Here is a 19633-nt window from a genome sequence, read left to right as displayed (position 1 = left end):
TCTGCAAGTATTTTGCTCCCTCCAGTGGTCTATTTGATAGTACATCAGTTTATTTCCGGCATAAAAACCTGTGGTTTAAATCTGCAGGGAGATATGCTAGACAAAAAATGATGTAATATTAAATCAACCATGAGAAGGAGCAAAACGTATGTGGAACGGGGCAGTGGAAACCCCAGCGAAACAGGAACTTACAAGCAAGGAAAATGAGAATGCGGAAAAACCCTTAGCAAACTAATATGAGCTCTTTATTGTAAGGAATTCTCTTCTAGACGGGATAGAGGAGACATAGGATTCTAATCTACTCTAACTAACTAGGATGGAGGGAGATGCAGGGAGCGTGGAGTCAAGATGAGAAGAGAGAGAGTGAGAGAAGTTGTCTGCCAGAAGGAAGGAAGATTCCCTGAGAGGAAGGAAGGATGCATAGAGTCCTGTCCTGTGTATTACTCTGTCTCTCTGTCCTATTTCTCTGTCTTTTTACCTGGTCCTGTCTGGCAGTTTAACAATCTGCTTCCACCAACCATTCCCCCCACACTCCTGATTGGCTGCTTCACTGCTGAGTGGAGATTGGTGGTTAAGAGCCCCATGTAGGCTGGGTGTGGCTTGGACTGTCAGAGGAGTATGCACTTGGCCACTTCATAATCCCTAGTAAATCCCAGAAATATTATAGCTCTTAAATATTCTGTGGAGACTACTCTGAATGGGGATGGCTATTGCCATTATTCCATCCTAGAAGTCCCACCTTTTCCCAAGTAAGCACCTTACTTTTCAGAAAACTACCAGGTGCTCATGAGCAGGGTGTCTGTTGTGGGGAGGGGAAGGGAAAGGAGATTGTAAACCGCTCTGAGACTCCCTTGGATAGTGAAGGGCGGGGTATGAATCCAATCTCTTCTCTTCTTCTTTAGAGCTCTTTCTCTGAATGTGAAGATTCTCTCTGGGCCATGCAGACGCACAAGCATTAGGTGAAAAGGAGCTGCGTGACTTGCCCGGCCTCGTGAGCACCAGTGTAGCCAAATCCCCACAATTCTGTTCCCTTATTTCCCACCTTTTATCAGTGTGATTGATAAAAGCCAGTCAAGATGAATAGCGAATTCTGACATTTCCCCATCAGCTTCTTTTCAAGGAGATTCAAGGGGGGAGGAAGTTGCTTCTGGGACTCTGGACTAATCGCCTTTCAGGAGAAGCAAATTAAGTGATGATACTGATTTAGAATCTTTCTATATTAACAAGACTTCCACAATCAGGTGAGAAATGATAGGATTCTCGTAATATTTTAATTCTGGCTACAGAGGATTTGCCGGTTGAAGTTTCCTGTATGATCAAACAGTCCAGCAGGATAGGCTCTTTAAAGGATGAGGAAGTGAGTGCTTTTGCAAGAGGAATTCATGAGTTAAAGAAGAAAAGGGAACCCACAGACAGAGTTCTGCAGACAGCAACACATTTTGGTGCCATCTCCTCGTAATACATACGTTTTGCATCTGCAAAGGCCTGAACCAGGTGATAGGCCTCCTCGTGTATTTGCTGCTCTATGCCTTTCTTCCCCAGTCCCAGCTTCCGCATGGTCACCAAGCCAAACTTCCTCTGTTGTTTCCAGATGTGACCATTTGAAAATATAATACCTGAAGATATCAATGAAACATTATAGCAACAATTCACATTAAATGTTTCGGGCAGGGCTGCCAACAGGGAGACTGGGGGGGACAAAATCTGGGGTCCCAAGGAGGGCCCCTGAATTCGAATGTCTTTTAATTTTTAATGCAGTTCTGGCTGTGGCCACTAGGGGTGCAGGGAAGTCAGGGAAGTGCCTCCCATGGGACATTTCACTTCCTTTCTGGTGGTCGCAGCTTTCCCCAACCACCAGAAAGGAGGGCGTGAAGCACCTCCTAGGAGCCACCATAAAGGAGGGAGTGAAATGCACCCTGGGAGTAAGTGGAAATACCCCCTTCAAAGTGGGGGGGGGGAGCAGAACTGGAGAGTTTAAATGGCTTAGAAGCTAAACGGAATCGGTATTCTGAGAAAAACTCCATAGAGGAAAAGAGCAAGAGTGCAGTAGCACCTTAGGTAAAGGTAAAGGTTTCGAAAGCCAGTCGAGTCCGACTCTAGGGTTGCGGTGCTCATTTCCAATTGAAAGCCGAAGAGCCAGCGCTGTCCGAAGACATTTCCGTGGTCACGTGGCCGGCATGAGTAAACACCAAGGCGCACGGAATGCTGTTACCTTCCCACTGAAGTGGTACCTATTTATCTACTTGCAATTTCTTGCTTTCGAACTGCTAGGTTGGCAGGAGCTGGAACTAGAGACGGGAGCTCATTCCGTCATGCGGCACACTCGGGTCTCAAACTGCTGAACTACTGACCTTCCACAGCCTGCAGTTCAGCATCTTAACAAAATCTGTGGCGGGGTAGGAGCAGTGAGTCACAAAAACTCATCCCCTGCCACAAATTTTGTTAGTGTCTAAGGTGCTCCTGGACTCTTGCTTTCTTCTACTACTACAGACAGGCTAACAGGGCTACCCATCTTGATCTGTCTCTGTAGAAGAAGAGAATGGCAAACTACCTCTGCTTCTAACTCGCCTTGAAAACCCTTTGATGGGGCAGCCATAAGTCAGTTGTGCCTTGAGGACCCACATGTATGTGCATTGATGCTTCTTCAAAACCCACACCTTCTTTCTCAGTTGACATTTCTTTCAGCTTTACCCGAAAGCAAATGTGAATGATTATGATGCGACTGGTTATTTATTTATTTATTTATTTATTTATTTATTGAACTTATCAACTGCCCTTCCCGGTGGAACTGGGCTCAGGGTGGTGTACAACATGATCATATAAGACATCAAGTAAAAGAAATTGAAACCAAGGCCCCGGTCACACGGCAAAGTTGCCGCGGGAGAGTCACGGATGGTGGGTGGATTATCCGGGCGCGATCACCCCCCAGCATCTGGGAAGTGGAGCGCACCCGTGGCTTACCGCTGACAATGCGAGTTTAAAAACTAGTACCTCCAAGGTACTAGTAAACGTTTGCCATGGGCTGCCTCCAGACTCCCGTGGTGTGATCGCCCTGGCGCACAGCATTCCCCTCCGGTCCCTCGTTTACCCGCCGGCCCTGAGAGAAGGACCTGTGGTGTGCTGCCGGCGTGTCTGATCGTGTAATCGCGGATCAAACTGCGCCGGGGCAATTAGCCACACCTCCACCCCGCGATATCCGGCCCTTGTGACTGGGGCCCAAGTAAAACTGTAAAAATGACATGGCCTTTACGCAGAGGTGGTGCTCTTTCCATCGGTCACCAAAAGGATTTCTGAAGCTTGCCAACCTTTACTTTTGTGTTCCTAGATTGGGGGTTGTTTTTTGTTTTGTGTGACACTCCCCTAGGATTTCTTTGGGGAGAAAACCATGAAAACCTTTACCTCTTCTCAAGAACTTACCGCTTTTTTTCCCTATGGCTTCAAAGAAAGGAGTCACTGGCCGCTCATCAAAATCTGCCGAATGGTTGATTGCCGCTTCTTTCACTGCTTCGAATCCAGACATCACCACCACAGGCAAACTCCCTGACCATACAGTGTAAACGTTTCCATATTCCTTTGCCAGCTGTCATTGGGACCAAAAGAGAGAAGTGTTAACCTCAAGAAGAGAAGAAGAAGAGATTGCATTTATACCCCGCCCTTCACTCGGAGTCTCAGAGCAGTTTACAGACTCCTTTCTCTTCCCCTTCCCATAACAGACACCCTGTGAGGCATAAGAACATAAGAGATGGCAATGTTGGATCAGGCCAAAGGCCCATCCAGTCCAACACTCTGTGTCACACAGTGGCCAGAAATACCAGTGCCATCAGGAGGTCCACCAGTGGGGCCAGGACATTAGAAGACCTCCCACTGTTGACCCCCCCCCAAGCACCAAGAAGACAGAGCATCACTTGCCCCAGAGCCCCTAGCTATACCTTGTGGCTAATAGCCACTGATGGACCTCTGCTCCATATGCTTATCTAATTCCCTTTTGAAGCCATCCATGCTTGTAGCACCCACCACTTCCTGTGGCAGTGAATTCCAAGTGTTAATCACTCTTTGGGTGAAGAAGGACGTCCTTTTATACGTTCTAGCCCGACCGCTCAGCAATTTCATTGAGTGCCCATGAGTTCTTGTATTGTGAGAAAGGGCGAAAAGTACCTCTTTCTCTACCTGCTCTTTCCCATGCATAATCTTATAAACCTCAATCATGTCACCCCCTCAGTCGTCGTTTCTCCTAGCTAAAGAGCCCTAAGCGCTTTAACCTTTCCTCATAGGGAAAGTATTCCAACCCTTTTATCATTCGAGTTGCCCTTTTCTGCACTTTTTCCAAAGCTATAATATCCTTTTTAAGGTGTGGTGACCAGAACTGCACACAGTATTCCAAATGAGGTCTCATCATTGATTTATATAGGGGCATTATGATATTGGCTGATCTGTTTTCAATACCCTTCCTAATAATCCCCAGCATAGCATCGGCCTTCTTTATTGCATTCACACACTGTCTCAACATTTTCAGTGAGTTATCTACTACAACTCCAAGATCTCTCTCGTGATCAGTCTCTGCCAGTTCAGACCCCATCAATGTGTATTTACATTTAGGATTTTTGGCTCCAATGTGCATCACCTTGCACTTGGCCACATTGAACCCCCTTTGCCATGTTGACGCCCACTTGCCCATCCTTGACAGATTCATTTGGAGTGCCTCACAATCCTCACTGGTTTTCACCACCCTGAACAACTTCGCATCATCCGCAAATTTAGCCACTTCACTGCTTACTCCCAACTCCAAATAATTAATGAACAAGTTAAAAAGCAGTGGACCGAGTACTGATCCCTGTGGTACCCCACTGCTTACCACCCTCCACTGAGAAAATTGCCCATTTATACTCACTCTGTTTTCTATTAATTAGCCAGTTTTTGATCAATAAAAGGACATGTCCTTTTATCCCATGATTGTTGAGCTTAATTAGGAGCCTTTGATGAGGAACTTTATCAAAAGCTTTCTGGAAGTCAAGGTAAACAATATCTATTAGATCCCCCTTGTCCACATGTGTGTTCATTAGAGTTCATTAGTCTCTTTCAGTGAGAGCATGACCACTTCCGTCTTTTTTCTCTCTGCTGACTGAATCTGAGTGGGAGGGGGGCCACGCAGAAAAGATAAGGTTTTGCTTATACTTTTCACCTCAGAAAACAGAGCGCTATCGAGAATATTCGGCCAATATACACAGAACAGACACAAAACAGACAGGCACAGACAAATATTAATCGTTAAAAATCTTAATTGCTGACTGAGCTGAACTGAAACAGGTAATACATTAAAACAGGCTCTAATGAGAAGGGAGTGCCTTGCTTCTAAAATAGAAGACTTACACTGGTCTTATTTCCCACCCAAAAGAGTGAATACCAGTTTGGTGTAGTGGTTAAGTGCGCGGACGCTAATCTGGGAGAACCGGGTTTGATTCCCCACTCCTCCACTTGCACCTGGCTGGATGACCTTGGGCAAGCTGTAGTTCTGGTCAGAGCTGTCCTTGAAAAAGAGCAGTTTCTGTCAAGAGCTCTCTCAGCCTCACCTACCTCACAGGGTTTCTGTTGTGGGAAGGGGAAAGGAAAGGAGTTTGTAAGCCACTCTGAGACTCCCTTGGCTAGTGAAGGGTGGGGTATAAATCCAGTCTCTTCTTCTTCTTCTTTCTGGCCATTCCTGAAAACTGATCTAAGTCGATGGACTCTCTTCTTGTGGATTCCCCCGTCTGGTGCTTCAGGCACAGACTGCTTTCCCAAGTCAGTAGAGGCCTTGAGTTGTAAAATGAACTCAGCTCTTGGTACACTAATCTCTCCACGTCCACCTTCTAGATCCAGCATCGCTAGCCTTAGCTACCAGGAGGGGAAATCCATCACCTGGAGGTTTCCTGATTTTGATACACAAATCTGTCCCCTGTGTGACCCTTTGGCCAAATTGGAGACACACAGTCGGAGTCCAACGAGTTAGATGAGTATCTGCTTAATGCACTGAAAACAGGGGATACAGGGCTGAGTACCTTAGCACCTCAGCAATTCCAAAACTGTATTCTGCCATAACCAGGAAGGGCAGAAGGTCTAATACCCCAAATGACATCACATATTGTTTACACATTAAAGAGTCTCTAATTGGTACCAAGCAGTTAACATCATACAAACATAATGTGACTCAGTGCATCTCTCAGTGGTGTCAGTAATTACACTTGTTTACCTTGTCTTCAGAACATTGGAAAAATTAGAGAACACTGGGTCCTTCCTGGGCTCGCATGTGGCGAGCTAGCTGATAAGGGCTGTGAATCACATTAAACTTCGCTCTCGGCAGCCTTGCAACTTCTAAGTAGCATACCATTCTTTTTGTTGTTGTTCAGTCGCACAGTCGAGTCCGACTCTTTGCGACCCCATGGACCAGCTCCCTCCAGGCCCTCCGGTCTTCCGCCATCCTCTGAAGTTTGCTCAACTTCATGTTCATTGCATCGATGACACTGTCTAACCATCTCATCCTTTGCCGTCCCCGTCTTCTTTGACCTTCAATCTTTCCCAGCATCAGGGTCTTCTCCAGTGAGTGCTCCCTTCTCATTGGGTGGCCAAAGTATTTGAGCTTCAGTTTCATTATCTGGCCTTCCAGGGAACAGTCAGGGTTGATTTCTTTGAGGATTGACTGATTTGTTCTTCTTGCAGTCCAAGGGACTCTCAAGAGTCTTCTCCAGCACCATAGTTCAAAAGAATCTATTCTTCTGCGCTCGGCCTTCCTTATAGTCCAACTCTCGCAGCCATACATGACTACTGGGAATACCATTGCTTTGACCATGCGGACTTTTGTTGGCAGGGTGATGTCTCTACTTATTATCATGCTGTTTAGGTTCACCATCGCTTTCCTCCCAAGGAGCATACCATTCTTATTGCATCCTAATTCCTTCTACAGAGGCTTCTTATACACAGAAATGCAGATATAAAATATGGATTCTGCTATAAGTTTATCTAATCAAAAGATTCTAGGTTACATACCAAGATCTGGATCTATTATGATTAAACTTTTGAAGGCACAGTGACAGCTGTCAGAAATCACATTCTTTTCTCCTTGTTGAGAGCCAGTTAGTGGTTAAGTGTGCGAACTGTAATCTGGGAGAACCGGGTTTGATTCCCCCACTCCTCCACTTGTACCTGCTGATGTGACCTTGGGTCAGTCACAAGCTCTGGCACAGCTGTTCCTGAAAGAGCAGTTTGTGTCAGAGTTCTCTCAGCCCCACCGACCTCCCAGAGTGTCTGTTGTGGGGAGGGGAAGGGAGAGGAGTTTGTAAGCTGCTCTGAGACTCCAAGTGAAGGGCGGGGTATAAATCCAATCTCCTCCTCCTCCTCCTCCTCCTCTTCTCCTTCTTCTTCTCCTTCTTCTCCTCCTTCTTCTCCTCCTTCTTCTTCTTCTACAGTATAAATCCAACCTCTTTTCTTCTTTGTCTACTTATCCCTTGAAAGGACTCAGCTGGGTTTTTGGTGCAGATGTACTTTGACCGTGCTACAACCTAGCCCTCAAGCCCCAATGTGTTTCTGTCTGATGGCACCAACTGCAGCATTTTAAAAAGGAATTCAGGGACCAGCCTGTCCCTGGTGATAAATTCCAGAACGGTAGGTACCTTGATCTGATGAAGTTAAAGCAACAAAGAATCTTGTCGAACCTCAAGGGCAGGATTATCGTGGCGCCAACTTTCATGCAGCTCCCATGATCAGCCTAAAGTTGGTGGCCAATTCTGAAGTACCTAGCTTTATTTTCTGATGGGTTTTGCCTATCACAGACTGAAAGGTGGACACAGCCCTTTATTATCTTTTCCTGTTGGTCTATTTCTGTGCAAACTGTTAAATGTGAAATATGGGATAGTTTTCATTATTTATATAGAAACTGTACATGCTACCTCTCCGGACACTTGCAGCAGGTGACACACAAGGTTAAAAACTGTACTATACTGCAACCATAAACATAAAGATTATTGATATTAAAACCAGAAATAATACATGCAAAGCCCCCCACAAACAGCATTTCCACTCACAGAAAGTTCATACCTTTGTGCAAGGGAATCATAGAATCATATGAATCATAGAATATTAGAGTTGGAAGGGACCTTACAGGTCATCTAGTCCAACCCCCTGCACTCTGCAGGAGTATACTGAAAGATAGCCCTACATACGTACAACATACCCGAAAGATGGTCGTCCAGCCTCTGCTTGAAAATGTCCAGTGAAGGAGCATCCACCACCTCCCGAGGCAGACTGTTCCACTGCTCAACCACTCTCACAGTTAGGAAGTTTCTCCTGATATTTAGCCGGTAACGACTCCCTTGTAATTTCCACCCATTAGATCTAGTCTTGCAATCCGGAGCAAGAGAGAATAGATCTGCTCCATCTTCTACATGACAGCCCTTCAAATACTTGAAGACTGCAATCCTGTCCCCTCTAAGCCTTCTCTAGAACAGAAAAGCTTTTTTTTCCCCCTATCAGCATATGACTCTTCAGAATTCCTCCTCAATTAGTTGGTGGAGAGAGTGCTAGCAGTTAGAACCAGCCATTTGCTGTGCTTTAAATTAGAAAGGGAATTGAAAACAAATCAGCCAGTATCATGATGCCCCTGTATAAATCAATGGTGCGACCTCATTTGGAGTACTGTGTACAGTTCTGGTCACCACACCTCAAAAAGGATATTATAGCATTGGAAAAAGTGCAGAAAAGGGCAACTAGGATGATAAAAGGGTTGGAACACTTTCCCTATGAAGAAAGGTTAAAGCTCTGGGGGCTCTTTAGCTTGGAGAAACGACGGCTGAGGGGGTGACATGATCGAGGTTTATAAGATTATGCATGGGATAGAGCAGGTAGAGAAATAAATACTTTCCTCCCTTTCTCACAATACAAGAACTCATGGGCACTCAACGAAATCGCTGAGCAGTCGGGTTAGAACAGATAAAAGGAAGTACTTCTTCACCCAAAGAGTGATTAACACATGGAATTCACTGCCACCGGAGGTGGTGGCAGCTACAAGCATGGACAGCTTCAAGAGGGAATTAGATAAGCATATGGAGCATGGGTCCATCAGTGGCTATTAGCAACAAGGTATAGATAGGAACTCTCGGGCTGGGGCAAGTGATGCACTGTATTCTTCGTGCCTGGGGAGGGCTTCTAGTGTCCTGGCCCCACTGGTGGAGCTCCAGATGGCACCTGGTATTTTTTGGCCACTGTGTGACAGAGTGTTGGACTAGATGGGCCACTGGCCTGATCCAACATTGGCTTCTCTTATGTTCTTAAATTGCATGAACCAAATAAGGTAGCTTTCGCCAATCTGCCTGAAATTTGGGAGAATCACTTTGCATAAATTATACAATCCTTGGAAATTTCACCCCAAATCTGGTTGTGACAAAAACAGTTATAGGTGGAAAAGTTGAAGGCAGTAGGAAGAGAGGAAGACCAAACAAGAGATGTTGTTGTTCAGCTGCACAGTCGAGACCAACTCTTTGCGACCCCACGGACCACATCATGCCAGGCCCTCCTGTCTTCCATCATGTCCCGGAGTTTGCTTAATTTCATGTTCGTTGCATCGATGACACAGTCTCACCATCTCATCCTTTGCCATCCCCGTCTTCTTTGACCTTCAATCTTTTCCAGCATCAGGGTCTTCTCCAGTGAGTGCTCCCTTCTCATTGGGTGGCCAAAATATTTGAGCTTCAGCTTCAGTCTCTGGCCTTCCAGGGAACAGTCAGGGTTGATTTCTTTTAGGATTGACTGATTTGATCTCCTGGCAGTCCAAGGGACTCTCAAGAGTCTTCTCCAGCACCATAACCCAAAAGAATCTATTCTTCGGCGCTCGGACTTTCTTATAGTCCAGCTCTCGCAGCCATACATGACTACTGGGAATACCATTGCTTTGACCATACAGACTTTAAGAAATATAAAACAATATAAATTTAAAAAACAAGAGATGGATTGACTCAATAAAGGAAACTATTACCTTCAGTTTGCAAAACCAGAGGAAGGCTGTTAATGATGGGACAAGGGGGTCATAAATTCACAGGGTCACCATAACCTGGAAGCTACTTAATGGCATATAACACATGATGAAGAGACTGAATGAAGACATTCTCCATCCTTTTGACATATGCCCAGGCCTCCTCTTGAAAGGAGAAGCCAAAGTGCCTCATTCTTCCTGAAATCCCTCGAACTTTCCCAAGGTCAGCTTGGTGCAATTCAGAACTCAAATGCGTGTCTGCTGGAAGGACAGCTGTTTCGAATGCATTTCTACCACAGGAGGAACAGAATTCAAGCTGTTCTTCCTCTAGGCTCTTACTCGGCAAATCAATAATTTTAAAAGGCATACCTTAATAAAAGTATCCTGAGAAAAGTCTATGAGTATCCGCCATGCGCTTCCGATGATAGGAAGCCGAAGAGGCCCTGGAGGATAGTTCTTGTGTGACCAGAGTTGTTTCAGAAAGAGCAAAATACTCAGCAGTCCTGCTACCAAAGTTACTGGTATCCACATTGCCATGTCTTTCCCCCTCTCTGTTTTCGAAGCTTTCCAGTATAATCAGGGTGCCTTTTCTCTTGTGGTTCTTTGTTTTCTTCAGAGGTGTTGCAGCTTCTCTTATTTCTCTCTCTCTGCTAACACCCTTTTATAGGTCCCAATTATTAACAGTTACGTAGAACCTCCTTACGCCATTGCTACATTGTCCAGGAATGTAGTCCTCTAGGTATGGATTATGGTGTTACATGTAGGTATGGATTATGATGTCACAACCAATACATGGTTGGGACAGGGCTTTTCTATGAACTGAAGGGACCCACACTGCCTCCTACGATTTGGGGGAACCAGGTTTGTTTTAAACTATTAACCTTCCCCTCAGTTACCAGGTGTTCTAAAAGTAGCAAGGGTACAGGAAGGGGCTAGCTGCCGTGAGGTGAGCTTTTTGGTGCACGAGTACAATACAGAGATCACCGAGGTAGGATTTGTATAAAAACGATACAGATTTATGTATTTCCAGGTTGGTTTCAAAGAACAGCTCAGCAGCACAGGTCTCCAGGTAGACAAAGCAGAAACCTGACGGAGCCACATAAATGTAAGCTACTTATGGATTTAAAGATTGTGTTGAATTTTCTTTCATGCTTTTAGGTGCAAACAGGTCTTTACTGACTAGCCACTTAGGGCTGCCGGACCCCCCAGTGGTGGCAGGGGTACTCTGCTGCCAGACCCCACCTCCACACCGTGGATCAGCTGGCCAGTGGGGGGATCTAACCCCCCAAAAGAAGGAGATCCATCCAGTGTTCCCTCTAAGCTGAGTTAATGTGAGCTAGCTCAGTTTTTTAGCCTCCGGCTCACACATTTTTGTCTTAGCTTAGGAAGATGGCTCCAGAGCAAACTAATTTATGCAGTTGCCAAGTTTCTTGGTCACAACTTTAATGCCAGTAGCTCACAAAACAGAATTTTTGCTCACAAGATTCCACAGCTTAGAGGGAGCATTGGATCCATCCAATGTGCAGCGTCATGTCTGTGTATGGGAATGGAATGATGTCATCTTGGCCAGCCTTGAAGTAGTCCAGAATCCTTTCTTAAGGCACATTTTAGCTCTCCCCAAGGTGTCCTCAGATGCTCTGATGAGAGCCGAAACTGGTATTCCTTCTCTTAAGGCTTGGGCACACCTTATAATTATCAGATACTGGAAAAGAATGGAAAATCCACAATCTAATTCCCTCAGTCACCAATCTTTTAAACTGCTGTTAGCTAAAGATCCGCCGCGCCTTGACTTCCTTAACAACATACGTTCAAGATACTCTGTTCCCGATGATCTTTTGGGAACATCAGTTGATAAATCCCAACTTAGAAACTGGATTTATGACTTTGACGCTTGGCTAGACCGCTCTTTGATATTAAAATCCAAAGCGGCACCATGGTACAAATCAATTAAATTGGACCATATTAGAACTCCATACTTAGTCAATATCTCTAAACACGTACTTAGAGCTCTACGGTTTCAATCAATGCCAACAGCAATTTTGGAGGGCCGATTTAATCAAACTCCGTTGGTCCATCACCTATGTATTTGTGGCACTCATGAACTTGAGGATTTACATCACTATAGCCTCTTTTGCCCACTGTATTCTAGTCCGGGGGCTAAATTTTTAGCAGGTATTTTAGTTGGTCTTAGTGCTTACCCAGTGGAGGATAAAATTTCATTTTTGTTATCTGACATGGATGCATATGTCGCTTATAAAGTTTCATTATTTGCCCTTGCTGCAAAGAATATACATTCCAAGGTGACATCGAGAAGGGGCATTACTCAGGCCACTGTATTAAATTAGTCATATTTTGTAATTGATTTCTGGTACTTTTGTATATTATGATATTAACCGATCGTTTGATCACAATTTGTAATCTTGTAACGGCCAATGGCTAATTACAATAAACTAAACTGAAACTGATGATGGAGCCAAGGAACAGGAAATCTCGAACCAGTTCAGGGAGGGCGGGGTATAAATATAATAAATAAATAAATAAAATTATTAACCTTAAAGCTGTGTAATTCCCCAGTAGTCACTACTTCTGTCTTGTTCATACCCGGCTGTAATCTCTCTTTGGTACTTTCTTCTTTAACCTTCATCAGGAGTCGTTTCGACATTTCCCTATTTTCTGCCAGTATTTTCTCAAATATACCGCACACTAATGTAAATGTCAAAAGAAAGATTTAGGGGGGGAAACTCGTTGAAAATGGAATCAAGATAAAAATACTTACAAATCATTAATATGTAAACAACATTTTCTGGAGAGCCAGTTTGGTGTAGCGGTTAAGTGCGCGGACTCTAATCTGGGAGAACTGGGTTTGAGTCCCCACTCCTCCACTTGCACCTGCTGATGTGACCTTGGGTCAGTCACAAGCTCTGGCACAGCTGTTCCTGAAAGAGCAGTTTGTGCCAGAGTTCTCTCAGCCCCACCCACCTCACAGGGTGTCTGTTGTGGGGAGGGGAAGGGAAAGGAGTTTGTAAGCCGCTCTGAGACTCCAAGTGAAGGGTGGGGTATACATCCAATCTCTTCTTCTTCTTCTTCTTCTTCTTCTTCTTCTTCTTCTTCTTCTTCTTCTTCTGCAAAGAAAAATTGCTCTTTGGCTTTCTACAGATATGAAAACATTAATAACAAAATTTAAAGTCTCAAATCCTGAAAAATATTGTGACAACATTGTGTTGACGAATAAATAAATAAATAGCAGTATAGATTTCCTTAGTATCATCACCTTTTCTTTAAGGAAAGAAAGAAAATCATGCCAGGTTCATCAACACTTGCTCTCTAATCTCCCTTTTCGCAACACCCAAGTCTTTTGACAAACAGGAAGCGCACGATTATCTCCATAATACAGTGAACTCGTACTATTCATTTTAGAGTAGACGGAGGGAGATTAAAAGGACTTACCTCTAGAGCACAAATGACGCCTTATAATGTGCTCTGTAAAGTCTAAGGACAAATCGTACCATAGCTCTGGACTTCATAAAGAATGGTATGATGGTAACTGTGGGCATATAACAGCCTTCAGGTGGGTAGCCATGTTGCTCTGAAGCAGAAGAACAAAGTTTGAGGCTAGTGGCACCTTTAAGACCCACGAAATTTTACTCCAGGTATAAGCTTCCTTGTGCATGCACACTTCTTCGGAGATATCTAAACAAGTGTGCATGCAAATGAAAGCTTATCTCTTGAATAAATCTTTGTTGGTCTTAAAGGTGCCACTGGACTCAAACTTTATATAACAACTTTGTTATTACTTGGGAAATGTTAGATTTTAAGGGGCTGGCATCCTTGGCATGGGTGGAGAACCAATTCAGATGGTCCTTCCTTGGGAGCCAATACGTCTTATTTGTTTTGAGGACATGCTTAGCGTTCTTGGCAGGCATGCCTAGCTATCCTATCAAAACCCTGATCTCTGGGAGTCAACCTGAGCTGCACCCCACAATACGAGGGCTTGAGTCATGCCCTTATTGATTAAGGCCAGCTGAGAATCATATATGGCTTTTATTACTCTGCAGGAAGAGGCGTACCATGTCCTTTGAAAGAAGATGTGATGAAACCATTACGACAGATGTCAACATGAAAGCCATTTGACCTTGCAAATTCCACGTAAAGGAGTAAGGTCCTCTTCACTGTTGAGGTGCTCCAGTCCAGTGCAGTCCTCTTTGGAGGCCCTGCTTCAGGTACCAATTTTACCATATACACATGGTGTAAGGGTATTAGCACAGTAAGATATTGGAAGGTGGAACATAAAAACATAAGATTCTAGCAGGGCTTTTTTTGTAGAAAAAGCCCAGCAGGAACTCATTAGCATAAGAGGTCACACCCAGCAGCAAAAACTCATTAGCATATTAGGTCACTCCCCTGACAGTACAGCTTATTAGCCTATTAGGCCACACCCCATGCCTTTCCTTGGCTTGCTCAGGCGCCCTGCAGCTGCAGGGAGCCCGGGCAAGCCCCCCCCCCTTGAGTTTAAACTGCCTTCCCTTGGCTTCTGGGGATAGGCCGGGGAAGGCATGGGGAGGCATTTAAATGCCTCCCCCATCCTTCCAGGACCCCCTGGCCCACCCGCCTCAGAGTCGGGGGGTTTGCTTTCCAGGCCTTCCCTCTGTAGCCACGCACACAGAGGTTTTGGCTGTAGTGGGCGTGGCCAACTCTGAAGCCAGCCGGAACTCCGTTCCTGTGTGTTCCTGCCCCAAAATAGCCCTGGATTCTAGCAATAAAAACTAACTCGTCTTGGTCTTGATTGAACATTTCCAAGTAAGCTTTCTTAGGATTATGTCTCGACCTATTTAGTTGCCCTGAGCCTGCTTCGGCAGGGATGGCGGGGTATATCAAATAAATCAAATAAGAGAAGCCATGGTGGATCAGGCCAGTGGCCTATCCAGTCCAACATTCTGTGTCATTTTGCATCTCCAACTAATTTTGGACTTATTTTGTTGGTCCGCCTTTTTGGTTCCTTGGCACTAGCAAGTTAACACTACTTTTTCATCTCTGTCTAGCTTCTCCCCTGTTCCTTTTGCCGTCAGTTAAGGTACAGGAGCCTTAATTGGCCTTATGCTGATTTAGATCAGAGAGTTAACTCAGTAGTTAGTATTAAAGGTAATTGAACGACATTCAAATTTTAATCTTGTTTACGTTTGCCTTCCCTGAGCCTACAAGTTGCTCTACTTAGCTAAATCCCATCCTTCCCACTTTAAGTCAATACACTAGCTTTGCCCCTGTCAGGGTTACCTGAGACTGAAGTTATGGTCCTGTGTTAGGTGCACAACTTTAACCCATGGTAAGCAAGTACTTGCTTGGAACACTTTCCCTATGAGGAAAGGTTAAAGCGCTTAGGGCTCTTTAGCTTGGAGAAACGACGACTGAGGGGTGACATGATTGAGGTTTATAAGATTGTGCATGAGAAAGAGCAGGTAGAGAAAGAGGTACTTTTCTCCCTCTCTCACAATACAAGAACGCGTGGGAACGCCATGAAATTGCAGAGCAGTCAGGTGAAAGCGGATAAAAGGAAGTACTTCTTCACCCAAAGAGTGATTAACACATGGAATTCACTGCCACAGGAAGTGGTGGCGGCTACAAGCGTGGACGGCTTCAAAAGGGAATTAGATAAGCATATGGAGCAGAGGTCCATCAGTGGCTATTAGCCACAAGGTATAGATAGGGGCTCTGGGGCAAGTGATGCTCTGTCTTCTTGGTGCTTGGGGGGTCAACAGTGGGAGGGCTTCTAATGTCCTGGCCCCACTGGTGGACCTCCTGATGGCACTGGTATTTCTGGCCACTGTGTGATACAGAGTGATGGACTGGATGGGCCTTTGGCCTGATCCAACATTGACGTCTCTTATGTTCTTATGTTCCTTCTGCTGCAAACTACTTCCAGTGAGAATTCATCCTTCTAACTGACAAGATTTCAAAGACAAATGCTGTGGCCCTTTCCACACAATCAAAACGTACCTCAGCAGCTTTGTACTGCAAGCCCCTTTTCGAGGTCAGTTGTACTATTTCTTGTCCGCAGTTGTAGAGCTGGTGCAGTGAGTAGGTCTCTTGCATCTCAGAGTTTGACTCAAAGCATCAGGACTTTTGTCTCCCCTCCAAAAGAGAGTTGAATCTCAGCTGACACAGCCAGAGGGAAGCTATTTGCACAGAAGGTCACTTCCCACCCATCTCATTCTAGAATTTAAACCTCCATGGTCTTTAATCCTCTTTAAACTTCCTTTGTTTTTGCATATTGTAATTTGAAAGGCAGTCTCAAAATTAGGGTTGCAAACAGCAAGAGACTGGGGGGGGGGGAGGCAGAGACATGGAGGGGTGACCATTGGTGATGGCATGATGTCACTTCCAGAGAATACCTGGAGGTTACATTGTGCCTCTCTAGGAATCACTGTGTATTCTATGGTGAAGTCATAGAGTTTCCAGTGATTCCTAGAGAGATGTGACTTCACTTCTGGGTTTTTCTGGAAGTGATGTAATGCAATTTGCCCGACTGCCTTTTTAACCTTCCTCTGCCACTTGGGCTGGGGGCAGGGGATCCCTGCCCCCATCAGGAGGCTCAGTACAAAAAAAGGACAACTATGGAGATGTTCCAAATGGAAAAAAATAACCATAGAACAATACCAAATTAACTCTTAAACAAATCTGTTTTTTAATATACCAGTTTTCTAAATACATATATATCAAATAATAGAAACGATGCCTCTGTGTCCAATTAACAAAATCCTTTATACAGTGCTAGTCTATTGGTTAACCATTCTTACATTCTTACAAGTATATAGGAAAACTAATAAATACTAATAAGCAGCACAATAAAGCCAAGAAGTATCATTATTAAATATTGTAATGCTGTACAATTTGACATTGTATGAATACTTTTATTCCTATAAGCTTTCTGAGAAATGAGTCCTAAAAAGAAAATCTTTCTCAGATGATGTTGAGAGGTTTCTTCTGTTAGCCAAATTGCCTTAGATTGTTACTTAATATGGGGACTTATGATCTCACTGAAGGCAATAGGCAGTTTAGGGAGCAAGCACCTATATATACAGGGGTCCCACCTCTTCCAGACGCATCAGAAATAGACTCTGAGACTGACTCTGATATAAAATGATTCTGTTTATTTATTTATTTATAATCAAATTTATACCCCGCCGTCCCCACAAAGCAGGCTCAGGGCGGCTTCCACAACAATACAACAATACAAGATAAAAGCATAAATAGTACATAATTAAAACACGGCAATTAAAATGATGCATTACAAATGTTACAAAGTACTGGCGGCAGATAAGATAAACCAATGAGATGTATTCAAATAAAGTGCTTCGATGTTATTCCACATAGGTGTTTGAATGTTATATTGCTCATTCTTGAGGCAGTTGCTGATGTCAACATTACGGGCTGTGCACTAAGATGGCGGCGGCCCCTAGTTATATGCCTGGCAGAAGAGCTCCATCTTGCAGGCCCTGCAGAACTGTGAAAGGTCGTGCAAGGCCCTGATCTCCTCCAGGAGCTCATTCCACCAAGTAGGGGCCACCACCGAGAAGGCCCCGGCCCTAGTAGCAGCCAGCCTGCCTCCCTCAGGCCAGGGAGGGTCAACCAATGTTGAGACCCAGACTGTAGTGCTCTCTGGGGTATATACGGGAAAAGGCGGTCCCATAGGTATGTTGGACCCCGGCCATGTAGGGCTTTAAAAGTAAGAACCAGCACTTTGAAGCAGATTCAGTATAATATTGGCAGCCAGTGCAATGTCCTCAGCACAGGCTGGATGTGCTCCCCTCTAGGGAGACCCATCAACAGCCTGGCCGCGGCATTCTGCACTACTGCAGCTTCCGGATCCATGACAAAGGCAGCCCCTTTACTGAAGATTGTATCACAAGTATACAATAACACAAGCACACTCACAATGACACAAGTCTAGGAAAATTAGAGAGGAATATAGCACATTAGCATTAGCAGGATGATTGTTGAGGGGCAATACATTACCTGTCCTGGGCGGAATGAAGCAATCCTTAGGAAAAAAGATGGAGACTATGGGTAAGGGAATTGTGTCCTGAGCCAGCAGAGACACGTAGAGACTCTTGGCACCACAAAACCAAGAGTCGTAGGGTGGATTATAGGTAGTGTTCCCTCTAAGCTGAGTTAGTGTGAGCTAGCTCACATTTTTTTAGCCTCCAGCTCACACATTTCTGTCTTAGCTCAGGAAGGATGGCTCCAGAGACAACTAATTTATGCAGCAGCCGACTCGCTCGCTCACAACTTTAATGCCAGTAGAAAGTAGAATTTTTGCTCACAAGACTCCACAGCTTAGGGGGAGCATTGGTTATAGGTCAGGAGAGAGGGGGAGTGAGAGAGAGCGAGAGCTCTACCTCTTGTGTGTGTGTGCCCCCTTTTATGAGGGGGCTTGAGGGGTGGGCTAGACTTGGCCACCCCCTTTGGCACACCTCATGTCAGTCCATCCTCAAAAACATGCTGATTGGTCTAAGGGGATGAACAATATTGATATATTTAGTGCAAACAGGTCTAGGCAGTGGCGCCTGCAGGGATTATGACTCCTACGTGAGAGCCATTGTTCCCAGATTGGTTTATGGCTGTGGTTTTGGCTAGGTGAGATATTAGGTGGGGGAAGAGGATATTGTCTGCGTGCCAAGAAAAGAACTCTTCATGGAGTTTTAAGTCCCCTTTCCTTGGTCTTCTGTCCTGGCATGGAAGTGGTCTGGCTTTACACATGGCTGGGGAACTGGTCCATCTTACTGCAGGTAAGAGGGTAGGTGACAGGCAGGAACCATAGGCACATCATCTCAAAGAAAAGGCTTCCTTCTTCTGGGTATGTGTCTGTATTGGCATCACTTGGAGTCACCTTACAGTTCAGTCCCCTTTTGCACACAACTAGCAAGGTCCAGTTTTTACCATTTATGAACTAGGAGTCCATAGGAGCACTTCCAGCGCCTTGCAGGGCAACACTTCTCCATATAGAGGCAGTCATCAGTCTTTTGGGGGGGGGGTAGCTGGAGAGCCCATTTCATAGAACTTCCTCAAAGTTGTTAGTTGTTGTTGTTCAGTTGCACAGTCGCGTCCGACTCTTCGTGACCCCATGGACCACATCACACCAGGCTCTCCTGTCTTCCGTCGTGCTCCGGAGTTTGCTTAGTAGTAGTCAAATTTTTAAAAGCCTTCGTTCTCTTATCCCTTTAATCGCTGGCATTTGCCTTGCAGTCTTTCCAGAATCAAAGACATCTTCACTCTCCCATGCCTGGTGAAAAGCCTTAACAATCTTATCTTCCTAGAAATGTTGCTTTTCTATATATTGGTAAGAATTTAGAGCTTCAAAAGGATTTATTAAACAGTAGATTAAAGGTAAAGGTAAAGGTTCCCTTGCTCGAAAGCCAGTCGAATCCGACTCTAGGGTTGCGGTGCTCATCTCCGTTTCAAAGCCGAAGAGCCAGTGCTGTCCGAAGACGTTTCTGTGGTCATGTGGCCGGCATGACTAAACACCGAGGTGCACGGAACACTATTACCTTCCCACCGAAGTGGTACCTATTTATCTACTTGCAGTTTCTTGCTTTCGAACTGCTAGGTTGGCAGGAGCTGGAACTAAAGACAGGAGCTCACTCC

General features: G+C 44.9%; 1 protein-coding gene across 1 annotated transcript in view; it reads right to left on the bottom strand.

The window, feature by feature from the left end:
- Positions 1-10613, bottom strand: part of LOC107114910 (cytochrome P450 2J2-like) — a 37155-nt gene extending 26542 nt beyond the window's left edge. The window contains exons 1-3 of the mRNA XM_015416516.1: positions 10364-10613; positions 3418-3580; positions 1467-1616 (exon numbers count right to left, since the gene is read on the bottom strand). Of these exons, the coding sequence (XP_015272002.1) occupies positions 1467-1616; positions 3418-3580; positions 10364-10531 (481 nt within the window). The 5' untranslated portion in view covers positions 10532-10613. The remainder of the gene's footprint in view (positions 1-1466; positions 1617-3417; positions 3581-10363) is intronic.
- Between the last annotated feature and the right edge of the window lie 9020 nt (positions 10614-19633).

The sequence above is a fragment of the Gekko japonicus genome, unplaced genomic scaffold (genome assembly GCF_001447785.1).
Source record: "Gekko japonicus isolate JY-2015 unplaced genomic scaffold, Gekko_japonicus_V1.1 scaffold2580, whole genome shotgun sequence".
Classification (NCBI taxonomy): Eukaryota; Metazoa; Chordata; class Lepidosauria; order Squamata; family Gekkonidae; genus Gekko; species Gekko japonicus.
Note: the sequence above shows the minus strand (reverse complement) of the source record. Positions and strands in the feature narration are given on the sequence as shown.